The following is a 12,131-nucleotide window of genomic DNA, read 5'->3' on the forward strand; positions in this document are numbered from 1 at the left end:
TTTTTAAGACAGAGTCTTGCTCTGTGGCCCAGGCTGGAGTGCAGTGGTGTGGTCTCAGCTCATTGCAACCTCTGCCTCCTGGGTTCAAGCAATTCTCTTGCCTCAGCCTCCCGAGTAGCTGGGATTACAGGTGTGTGCCAGTACATCTGGTTAATTTTTGTGTTTTTAGTAGAGATGGAGTTTTGTCATGTTGGCCAGACTGGTCTTGAACTCCTGACCTCAAGTGATCCACCTGCCTTGGCCTCCCAAAGTGCTGGGATTACAGGTGTGAGCCACTGCGCCCGGCCTCTTTATTCATATTCTTTATTTGACCTGACACTGTCATCATGTTTTCTTTTGGTTTTTTGATCGTGGTTTCATTTAATTCTTTGAACATATTTATAATGGCTACTTACAGATCTTTTTCTGTGAAATCTGACGCCTGGTCCTCTCACATGGAGTTTATGTTGCCTGCTTTTTGTTGTCGTTGGATTATAGGTTATACTTTCTTGTTTCTTCCATATCTTCCATATCTTGTAATTTTTTGTTGAAGTCTGGACGTTTTAGATAATACGTCGTAACAACTCTGGGTGCTGGTCTCCCTGTTTTCCCACACCTGGGCTTATTACTGTTATTTGCTTCTTTACTCCTTTGTTGATTGGCTGGGGTATTTTAATGAAGTGTTCACCCCTCCCTGGAAGCTTTTGATGTTGCTCTGCAGTGACCACAGCCTTGGGCATGCACAGTTACCCTGGGATGGTTGTCATGGCTTTTATTGTCTCTCTCTGAGTACACTTTCTGTAATGCTCTGGGGCATAAATTGCTTTATAAATTGAGCCCATCACATTCAGGCTCCTTTGAATGGATAGTGTCCATGTTAGTGTTTGAGATTTGTTCTGACCCAAGCAGAGGCCCTGCTCACCTGTCTGTGTCCCCATTTCTCTCCAGCACAGCAGCTCATCTACATTCTGGCCATATTTCCAGCTGCTTTTACCACTCTCTCCCCAATTAGCTCTCACCAGAACTCTCCCTCACTGTTTCTAGGAGCACTGTTTGACTTGAAGTCAGTTTCTTTGGAGAGTTTTGGAGCACTCTGGTTCTAAATGTCTGCTTCCTCACCCCCCACCTCTCTGAGCCACAGCACTTGTGCTGTGGCTGTGGACAGTGGTGTAGCAGTCTTTGGGGGATACCCTTGCCTTAGGAGCTGAGTGCCTGGGAAGTGGGGGAAGGCAGCAGCCCCAGGTCTCCTCAACTTGACTTTCTTGGTGTGGGACCCCCAGTCCTTGACCCAGGGCAGGGGTTCTCTGGGCCCAGCAGTGTCTGTCCCATGAATGGGACCTGAGTGGAAGAAAGGAGCCCATCCCTCTCGCTCACACTCACCCAGAACTCAGCCCTCAACAACGGGTAGGTGGGGGTGGGATGTGAAATGCGGAGGTCCTTGTCCTCCAGCTGGGAGCTGAGTGGGGAGGGAGGGTGTCCTGTGTTCTTGGTTGCACTGGTCTCGAGTGGAATCTTAGCGTTACTGTTTCGAGGATGAAGAGGGGTGGGTCCTGGTTTAAAACCCATTAATTCTTGCTTCCATTCTTGGCAAATTTTTGGTAGATTTCTGGAATAAGTGTCTTTTCATTTGTTGTATGTCTTTAGAATTATTCTTAGAGACTCTAAGTGGTTATTATATAAAACAGTTTTCACCAGGCTCACAGAGAGAGGACCCATGGAGTTCCTCGTTCTGTCATATTGGAAGTGGAACTTCTTGAGGCTACTAATTCTTTAATGTCTTTAATTCTTGGATTTTCTTTTCTTTCTGCTTCTTTTTTTTTTTTTTGTTAAAGCCCTCGTTCTGTTTGGTAGTTAGTTGTATTAGGCCATTCTCACAGGGCTATAAAGAAATACTGGAGACTGGGTGATTCGTAAAGAAGAGAAGTTTAATTGGCTTATGGCTCTGTAGGCTGTACAAGTGTGGCGTCAGTGCCTGCTCAGTTTGTGGGGAGGCCTCAGGGAGCTTTTACTCATGGTGGAAGGCCAAGCAGGAGCAGGCACTTAACCTTATGTGGCAAAAGAAGGAGCAAGAGAGTGAGCGGAGGTAGGGAGGGGTGCCACACTGTACAACAACCAAATCTCCAGAGAGCTCACTGGCTATGGTGAGGACAGCACCAAGCCATGCCGAATCTGCCCCCAGGACCCAAATGCCTCCCACCAGGCCCCACCTCCAACACTGGGGATTACAATTCAACATGAGATTTGGCAGGGACATATATTCAAACTATATCAGTAGTGTTTGGTAAGAGTAGATATATTACTTCGGTAGAACTTGGTTGATTTCCAGCTCCAGGCTGGGAAAATTCTGAGGCTTTGTATCATCTGGCCCTCCCTACCCCAACCACCTACCCCTAGGGTAGACTCTTTCTGGGGAGACAGATCTGTGTGCTGCTGTCTCTCCAATTTCTTTGCTTGTGTGTATGTCTGAGATGAAAACCTTTAATTTCAATTCTTTGTTTACTAGGAATAAAAATAACTTTGTCAGGTGCCACCCATTTGTCAGTTCTTGTATTTTAAAATACATTGTCAAATTTAATGTTCCAGCAAATTTATGAAGTAGACAATAGCTTCATTTTTACAGAAAAAGCAACAGGCCTCTAAAGGGCTCTGCTCTTCATTGCTCTTTCTTCACTGTCCATTTCAGTAGCCACTTGTCACACATGGCACCAAGCACTTGGAATGTGGCTTGTTCACACTGAGATGTGAGATGTGCTGTGTGTGCAAAATGCGCATTTAGTATGGAAAAAATGTAAAATATGCTGTTAATATTTTCTGTATTGATTACACACTATGATTTTATTTATGTATTTTTATATATATATATATTTACATGTATATTTATATACACACTTTCTTTATGGAGACAGAATCTCCCTCTGTCACCCAGGCTGGAGTGCAGTGGTGCGATCTCGGCTCACTGCAACTTTTGCCTCCTGGTTCAAGTGATTCTCGTGCCTCAGCCTCCCAAGTAGCTGGGATAGCTGGGACTACAGACGTGCACCTCCATGCCTGGCTAATTTTTTTTTTTTTGTATTTTTTTAGTAGAGATGGGGTTTTGCTGTGTTGGACAGGCTGGTCTCAAACTCCTGACCTCAAGTGATCCATCCGCCTCAGCCTCCCAAAGTGCTGGGATTACAGGCATGAGCCACCACACCTGGCCATACGTACTGTGATAATATTTTGGATATACTATGTGAAATAAAATGTATTGTTAAAATATGGCCTGTTAAAGTTTCATCTATTTCTCTTTACCTTTTATAAATGTAGCTACTAGAAAACCTGGAATTAGGTGTGTGCTTATACTTTCGTTGCTCAGCACGTCCTGCATAATCTCTGTTTTGCTTAAGTGGAATCTTAGCTTTCCATGATTTGGAAAAGTGTGACAATTACAAAAAGTATTGTAAAAGTCTCAAACTTTTTAGCACATCACATTTTTTTTACGCAGTAAAAAAACACTCAAAACCCATTTTATTAAAAAAAAAAACACTTTAATAACATTTGTGGGTTTTTTTTGAAAACCTATTAGTGATTTTTCATGTCCAACAATATTCAGTGAATTGGTTTTCTTGGATAGCTTTGTGTTTTTTAAGATGTTTCATTATTTGAAAATGGCTAAAGTGTTTATGACAGTCATATATGAAACTTTTGTAATTTGAAATGTCAAGTCAGGAATCTTTAAAAAAGTTGTTTTAGTGTTTGAATTATTTGCATTGTATCTATTTTAACTTAGTAAAACTGACTTCAATGGACTGTTCTCATAGATGATGACTTTGACCAGTTTGATAAGCCTGGCGCGGAACGGTCGTGGAGAAGAAGAGCTGCTGATGAGGACTGGGACAGGTACGTGCCCCCTGTGCTTCACCTGACTGCCCGTGCCGATCTCTGTCATTCTAACCCTTGGCTCCCGAGGGGTCTTTACTGAACACAGCACCTTGACTACCTGGTGCTCTCTCTTGAGTGGGGCTGTCCCTCCTGGGCTAAAGTGAAGCTTCTCCATGCAGAAGGCTGACGTGGGCTCCTGTTCCAGGCCTGTGTTGTATGGAGGGCTGCCAACAGATCATAGGTCTTCTGTCCTTTTTCTTTGTTTTTGTACAGTAATGATACTGACTGTGAACACCCAGAGCCATTACTGGAGTGGCCTGTGCCAGAGTTCCTTAAGCTCTACTTTGTACTGAATATCTGGCTACACTTTAATGTTTTTTCCATTCTAATATGTGTAGATGGTATTTCACTAATTTTAATTTTCATGTTCCTGGTTACCAGTGAAGATGAAGATACCTGTTTAGGAATGGATGAAAATGACCTGTTTAGGAATACACACAAACACAATTTAAAAATCCACAGTAATGACAGATGGTAGTTTGATAGAGTGGTTACCTCTGGCAAGGAGTTATAATAGAGGTTAGAGATGTGTTCTGGGAGAAATACAATGTGGGCTTAATCTGGGTGGTGGGGCTGAGAAATGTAGGTTATTCTTTATAACTTTTTTAACATCTTAAATACTGTGTTGAGAAAATGTAACAATTACTTTGAAGTTGCAGTCAATTTGAAAACGGCAGTGTCACATCTAGAAGTTTTATAGAATAATCTACCTTGAGAACTATGAGGCCCTTACAGTCCACATAAAGCTGATTGCTCTTCAGTGACTCATGCAGTGTATTAGGAGTCTCCAGAGCAGCAGAACCAAAAGAATATATACAGAAAGATTCATTATGAAGGACTGGCTCGCGTGATTATGGAGACTGAGAAGTTACACGGTCTGTAGAGTGGTGTATTTCCAGTGGCCTGTGAACCGGGGGAGCCAGTGATGGAAGTCCCTGTCTGAGCCTGGAGGCCTGAGAACCAGGAGCAGCCATGTCTGAGGGCAGACGATAGCTCAAGAAAAGGGTGAATTTGCCCAACTCCAACTTTTTGGGTAATGTCTGCCCACATTGGTGAGGATGGATTTCTTTACTCAGTCTATGGATTCATCACTAATCAGCTCTGGAAGCACCCTCATGGACTTTCACAGAAATAATGTTTTGTTAGGTAGCTGGACACCTCTTGTCCCAGTCAAGCTGACGCACAAAGTCAGCCAGCATGCATTCTGAAAATCAAATAGTGCTTAAAAACGAAGTGTTTCCTAGAAAAGAAATGGTCTTACTAGTAAGTACTAAAGCTAGTTTTGACTAAAAAACTGTGATGGTGAGCTGAATAAAATATTAAGTGGGTCTTTTAGTAGCTTACTCATTATTTGGAGTTCCTCTTTGAATGGTGTGTTCATATCTGTTTGTTTTTCTTTTGGATTGTTTGTCTTTTGCTTATTGATTTTAGGGACTGTTTATATTATACTTACTGGAAATTTATTTTTATTGTTTATAGATATCTCCTCCCAGTCTGTGGCATGTGTTTTCTTAAAAAATAGTCTTTAACTAGATTTTTGAAAAGAATACAGTCAAGTGTATAATATTCTTTCTTATAGTTTTTTATTCTTTTTATTAAAACATGAAAGAAATGTATTTGGAAACTCTTTTCAGACTTCCAAGAAAGTTGTAAGAATAATACAGAAACTCCCACTTAACCTTCTCTTACACTCATGAGGTGCTTTTTGTCAACTGATGTTGTTACTTTAATTCTTTACATACATGGATATACTGTATATGTAAAATTTTCTTTCCTGTACTATTTGACAGTAGGTTGCAGGAGTCATGCCACTTCCGAATGCTTCAGTATTGTTTAGCATGTATTTTCCCCAAAACAGGAACTTTCACTTATATAAATATGGTATAATTTTTAAAGTCAGGAAGTTTATCAAACATCCAGTTCTATATATGTGAGGTTTGTTGTTGTTGTTATTTTGGGGACAGGGTGTTTCTCTGTCACGCAGGTGGAGTGTAGTGGCGTGATCATAGCAAGCAGGAACTCCTGGGCTCAAGTGATGCTCCTGCCTTGGCCTCCCAGAATGCTGGGGTTACAGGCATGACCTGCCTAGTTCTATTTTTTTGTTCTAGAACACTCTGCCTAGTTCTATTTTTTGTTCTACAGTGGTTATTCAGATTTTTGTCAGTAATACTCCTACCTTGGCCTCCCAGAGTGCTTGAATTGGCGTGAGCTAGTGTGCCCTACCCAGTTTTAATTTTTTATTCTACAGTGGTTATTCAGAATGTTTTCAATTGTCTCAATAATTTCCTTTATACCCCCCAAAAGAATTTTTTGTTCTGGTTCAAGATTCAATGCAGGATCATACATAGCATTTTTCTTTCATTGTTTCTTAATGTGGAAGAATTTTGTAGCCTGTCTTTTATGACGTTGACAGGCCATTTATTTTGGGTTTGCTGGTGTTCCATTGTGACTGACTGTAGGCTGTGCCTTGTGGTCAAGGGTAGGTGATGTGCAGTCTCCTGAGTGCCCACTTCAGGAGGCGCAGGAAATTGGTTTGTGCTTTTTGTCCTTAAGAAATTCTTCCCTAACTTGTATTCTGGGTACCTCCTGCGTGTGTCTATGATAGTTAATTTTTTTTTTAGATAGATACACAGTCTGCCTGAGATTGATTAAATTGATTGATTTTTAAGTTACTAACAAGTTCAAGCATATGTGAAAACAGACTAGTACAATGAACCCAGTGCACCATTCTCCAGTTTCACCAGTTATCAGCATGTAGCCAATCTCTTAACCATACTCTGCAACCCCCTCAAAATTTTCAGAATATATTTTTCTAAAAAATAAAGGATTTACAAATACAGCCACAATAGTTATTGTATCTTAAAAAATTCCTTATTATGTAAATATCTTAGTGTTTAAATTTCCGATTCTCTTATATTTGTGTGTGTGTCTATGTATACGTATGTAGACGCACATGTGTATATCTCCTTACATATGTATACACACTTATTTTAAATGTATGTATGAGTATACTGTTACTTTCCCAGTTTGGATATGTGTCTGTGTGCTTTTTTGTGGTTGAATTGGGCCCACATGGTCATTGATGGTTGTCTTTCAAGTGTTGTTTCATATACAGGTTCTCCCCCATCTTATTTTAGTTCCATGCAATTTTTTGTTGAAGAAACAGGGTAGTGTGTCTTCTAGAATTTTCCTTTTGCTGATTGCACTCCCTGAGGTATTTTTAGTGTACCCTTTAACTGCTGGTGTTTTATGTGGGTTAATAGAACTCGAAGTGGATGGGATTCAGGTTTGAACTTGGGGGAGGGGCCGGGGTGTGGCAGTATAGTAAGTATTGCTGCGTTCCTCATCGGAAGCTACTTGGGGGCACGTGGTGATACCTCCGCTTTTCCTGTTACCTATGGTACTAGTACACTGTTATAGTACCTAATAGTACTGTAAACCAGTTGGTTCTTCTGAGCTAGAGATTACTTAGAAAAGACAGGGTAAGTGATTGAGTCTTTCCTGTTGTTTACCACGTTTCAAACTAAGAAGTCAGCCCTAGCATCTTGCAGGGATGGGTTTTGTTTTTGAATCATTTTGAAATCATAGATTTAAATGTTGGGTTGTGTTGAATCCATTGTAGTTTAGTATCTTTATTGGTGGTTACATTGCCTGATATTTGCTGAATTGGAATTTCTTCAGGTTGGCTCCTGTGTCCATTTGACATGACTTTAGACGTCTTTGGCAGCTGTCTTGCTTTCTGCTATGATGAAACTTGTTTTGGTCATGGTGTGAGACAGTTCTAGTTTTTATTGTTTACCTTATTATGAATAGTAGTTGTCTCAGTGTTGTTTGTGAACCAACTTTTCCTTTTTTTTTTTTTTTTTGAGGCGGAGTCTCCCTCTGCCGCCCAGGCTGGAGTGCAGTGGCCAGATCTCAGCTCACTGCAAGCTCCGCCTCCCGGATTCATGCCATTCTCCTGCCTCAGCCTCCCGAGTAGCCGGGACTACAGGCGCCCGCCACCTCGCCCGGCTAGTTTTTTGTATTTTTTTAGTAGAGATGGGGTTTCACCGTGTTAACCAGGATGGTCTTGATCTCCTGACCTCGTGATCCGCCCTTCTTGGCCTCCCAAAGTGCTGGGATTACAGGCTTGAGCCACCGCATCCGGCCGAAACTCTTCCTTTTTTTATTGTCTTCAATGACATGTTTGCATCTATGAAGATTTTGCCACATGTATTTCTTTTTTGATGTTTTAAGCATAAGACAGCCTCTCTGTGTGCTGCATGACACAGAGAGAGACACTTCGAAGTTGAGAAGAGTGGGTCAGGAATTGCTATGGTAAGTTTTTCTGCCGTGCTGTGCTGGTGGTGGTGTTTGGAAGAATATGATGTCATTGCTGAACCAACACCTGGAATTGTGTTTTTTTGTTTTTTTTTTTTTAAAGAATGTCTCGTGCCCAGGTAAGAAAGAGATGGCACACTCAAGAAGTTGTTTTTGTTTGTTTGTTTTTGTTTTTTTGAGACAGAGTCTGCTCTGGAGTGCAGTGGTGCGGTATCAGCTCGCTGCAACCTCTACCTCCCAGGTTCAAGCGATTCTCATGCCTCAGTCTCCCGAGTAGCTGGGATTACAGGCATGTGCTACCGTGCCTGGCTAATTTTTATATCTTTAGTAGAGAAGGGATTTCGCCGTGTTGGCCAGGCTGGTCTTGAACTCTCCTGGCCTCAGGTGATCCAATCGCCTCAGCCTCCCAAAGTGTTGAGATTATGAGATTACGGGCGTGAGCTACCACGCCCGGCCCAGAAAGTTTTAGCTGAAGAAATTTAATGAGGGGTCTATTTACAGGGCAGGGTTAAAGAACTAATGAGTTCACTCCCATCCAGGGAGTACCAGTTCCTGCCCCGGCCTTGTGGGAAGTGAAGGCTGTTCGGGGAGGGATACTATAGTCTCTATCCCTTCAGGTGAGAAGGGAGAGGCCCATCTTTCTCCTCCTACTTGGTGACATTATGTTGGTGCCTCCCAATGAGCGATTCCATCTGGAAGCCAGAGGTTAGGACAGGCTGTGCCAGCTGCTCCTGGAGGACACAATCCAGGCACAGAGCAGACAGGTAAGACGGAGAGCAGACTAGAGTGGGGAGGACCCAGAGACTACAGCCCCATGTACAGTGGTCAAGTTCACTTCTGGTTTTGAAAGGCTGTAGCCCAGTGGTTAACAACAAATACTTGTTTCCTGAAAAACGTCTTTGAGGATAACTTCTGTTTCTAAGTAAAAATATACTTGCTTTCAAAGAGCTCGTTGTCTATAAGCTTTAATAAGAAATGTCTGCTGGAAAGATTGTTCATACTCAAGTAGTGATTACTGGTGGAATCTTTAGGGAGCTCTAGAATTGAACACAGGAAGCCTCTTCAGCCCAGTGTTTGTTTGATTTCCTAGAACACTTACTGCTACTGCCAGCCAGAGTGACTGCTCGCCCCTTTGAAACTGCCAGATGGAGACCAGTCATTTCCATTAGTTCATTGTTGTTTTTGGCAAGAGTGGATGTAGTTTTACATATGTAATAAATTTATTCCTTATATATGCATCCTTTGTGAGGGTCCAGCTTTACGATGACAAGAAGAAAAGTACATGTAGTTTCTGTGGGGTGTGTGCATAGTAGTTAGGACTTGGATTCTCTCATTGGTGTCACCACTTCCTAGCTGGGTGACCTTGGGCAAATTAGCATCTTAGTGTTTCTGTTTTCACATTTAAAAAATGGCAACAGTGTAAGTGTCTACCTGAGAGGGTTGTTATGTCAATGAAAAGCTCGTGTATGTGGAACTTGTCAAGTGGTGCCTGGCACACAAGTGTGCTGAGCAGATGCTGTGGCTTGCTGGGGCTGCTGTTTATACTTGCTGTTGTTCTGTACTGAGCCCCACTGTCTCTCATCCTGTTTCTCACTCGTCATGAAACAAGTACTGGTCTTCATTTTCTCTGCTTATTTTATAGTTGATAAACTTACTTTTTAAAAATGTTTTTGTTTAGAAAAATTAAGTAGTTATTAAAGGTTGATTTATTTCTGTGTGCTTGTCAGCAAAAGGCATACTTTCTAGATCTTTGCTTGTATAATTACTAACACCTGTTTTTATGATTTTGTCAGTTTGCCCTGGGAAACTGGCATCACATTCCGTTTTTAGTTACTTAAGGTGATGATATAGGTGAGTGCCTGTCTTCAAAGAGGTGCTTGTGTGTTTTTGGTTATCTGGAATCAAATTTCAAATGGGGTTATTGTAAATATTATTGACTAGACAGCATTGTTTTCTCCCTGCCTCTGGAGGGTAGTTGGAACACTGAAGATACAAAAATTGTATTTGATAGATGATAGTGGTTTTAAAATGTTGAAAGAAGCTGTATGTTATTTTTGTATAACTATCGTATAGGAGTCTGTGAAAGATTGCTTTTCAAGGGCTGTTCTTGTCCTGCATCTGTCACTGCTGTGTGACTTTAGGCAGGTTATTTCATGTCTTGTCCTTATTTTCTTTATTTGTAAAATGAGGTTATAAGACTTTTTGGAGGATAACTTAAAATAACAAAGTCTTTAGTGCATGAATTAAATGATTTGTCAGGTTATTTTTAGTTCTAAAAGGCATTATATAGAAACATGCATTTCATTATAACTCCATATATGGATTCCTGGAGATTATAGTATTCTGCAGAGTGGCATGCTAAAAATAAACATGATTTTTTGGGTAAAATCATGGTTTTGCTGATTTCTCAAAACCTATAGAATTTTGTAACCAGAGCCCCCCTTAAAAAATGAAGTGGCAATTCTAATAAGAATATTGATGCAGTTAAATCTCCATGAGTATTTGCACCTAGAACTAAAGTCCATCTAATTGTATTTCCTCTTTGTACATTTCTCTATGTTGGCTTTTAGTGATACTTGCTTCCAAGAGATTGATTTCCCCAGAATTAAAAACATAATCCAGTGGTAGCCATTTTTATCAACTAAAAAAATCTTGTTTCTAATAAATGCAGTGGAAAATGTTTTCAGCTTTTTTATTTGCTAAGGGCTTCTGTTTTAATTGTAGAAATAGGGAGAAAGCCTGCTTCTAATCATTTAAAACAGAAGTATGCTGGAAAAAATTGCAAATCACTGATAGGACATCCATGTTATACAAAGCTAATTCCCTTAGTTACTGTGATTTGATTTTATGTTCTCATTCGGTTTTAAAATTTATTTTTTTCACTTTCTGTTGGTTTGATGAATGTCAAACTGTCTCTAGTGGTTTTGGTTTTGATCTTCCTAATTAATTATATTGTGTATCTTTTCCTTCTTCATTAAGGTTTTTAAAGATAGGAGAAAGCTTAGATATGACTTACTATATTCCAGTTTCTGCTTTTACTGATTATTCAACAGGCCCAAGAGATTAAAATCCCATATTAAGGTGCAAAACTAAGATTAGAAGTATAGTGAGGCACTACTTATAGCAAAGCCTCCCCATACTTAAAAGGTAAAATGTTCTCTGTGCATTTGAAAATACATTTTTATTATTAATAAAGAAAAAGGAAAGTATAGCAAACTTAATGTAAAGGTATCCGAGCTGGCCGGGAGTGGTGGCTCACGCCTGTAATCCCAGCATTTTGGGAGGCCAAGGCAGGCGGATCATGAGGTCCGGAGTTCGAGACCAGTCTCACCAACATGGTGAAACCTCGTCTCTACTAAAGATACAAAAAATTAGCTGGGCATGATGGCGCATGCCTGTAATCCCAGCTACTTGGGAGGCTGAGGCAGGAGAATTGCTTGAACCTGGGAGGCAGAGGTTACAGTCAGCCGAGATCGCACCATTGTACTCCATCCTGGGTGACTGGGTTGAGGCTTTGTCTCAAAAAAAAAAAAAAAAAGAAAGGTACCTGAGCTGTAGAGTTCTTGGTAAATTCCCGAGTGACCTACAGACTTGCAAGTCTTAATGGGAATAATCATTGACATGTCTCTTTTTTTCTCCCAAGTGAACTTGAAGATGATTTACTTGGAGAAGATTTACTATCTGGCAAAAAGGTAAGAAGTTTGTGTCCTGAGATGAAATAATAGTCATTTAATTGTACTTAACATATAGCAGTAATCACTATACATGGGTTTCATTACTGGAAAGTTGGGTATAGATGAAAATTTTGTAAACTGAATTATTTTTTAAGTGCACAAGGAATTGACTGTTTATTAGTAAATTCTCTGGTAACTATAACTCAAGAAATAAATCCTTGAAGATTAGTTTCTACT

At 40.6% G+C, this 12,131-nt stretch overlaps 1 protein-coding gene across 2 annotated transcripts in view; it reads left to right on the forward strand.

Moving 5' to 3' along the window:
- The window catches only part of RBM33 (RNA binding motif protein 33), a 141,873-nt gene that overhangs the window by 17,910 nt on the left and 111,832 nt on the right, over positions 1 to 12,131 (forward strand). For both annotated transcript variants that reach the window (XM_011973081.1, XM_011973082.1), the window contains exons 2-3: positions 3,780 to 3,858; positions 11,864 to 11,912. In XM_011973081.1, the coding sequence (XP_011828471.1) occupies positions 3,780 to 3,858; positions 11,864 to 11,912 (128 nt within the window). The remainder of the gene's footprint in view (positions 1 to 3,779; positions 3,859 to 11,863; positions 11,913 to 12,131) is intronic.

This window comes from Mandrillus leucophaeus, unplaced genomic scaffold, assembly GCF_000951045.1.
Source record: "Mandrillus leucophaeus isolate KB7577 unplaced genomic scaffold, Mleu.le_1.0 Scaffold134, whole genome shotgun sequence".
NCBI classification, from domain to species: domain Eukaryota; kingdom Metazoa; phylum Chordata; class Mammalia; order Primates; family Cercopithecidae; genus Mandrillus; species Mandrillus leucophaeus.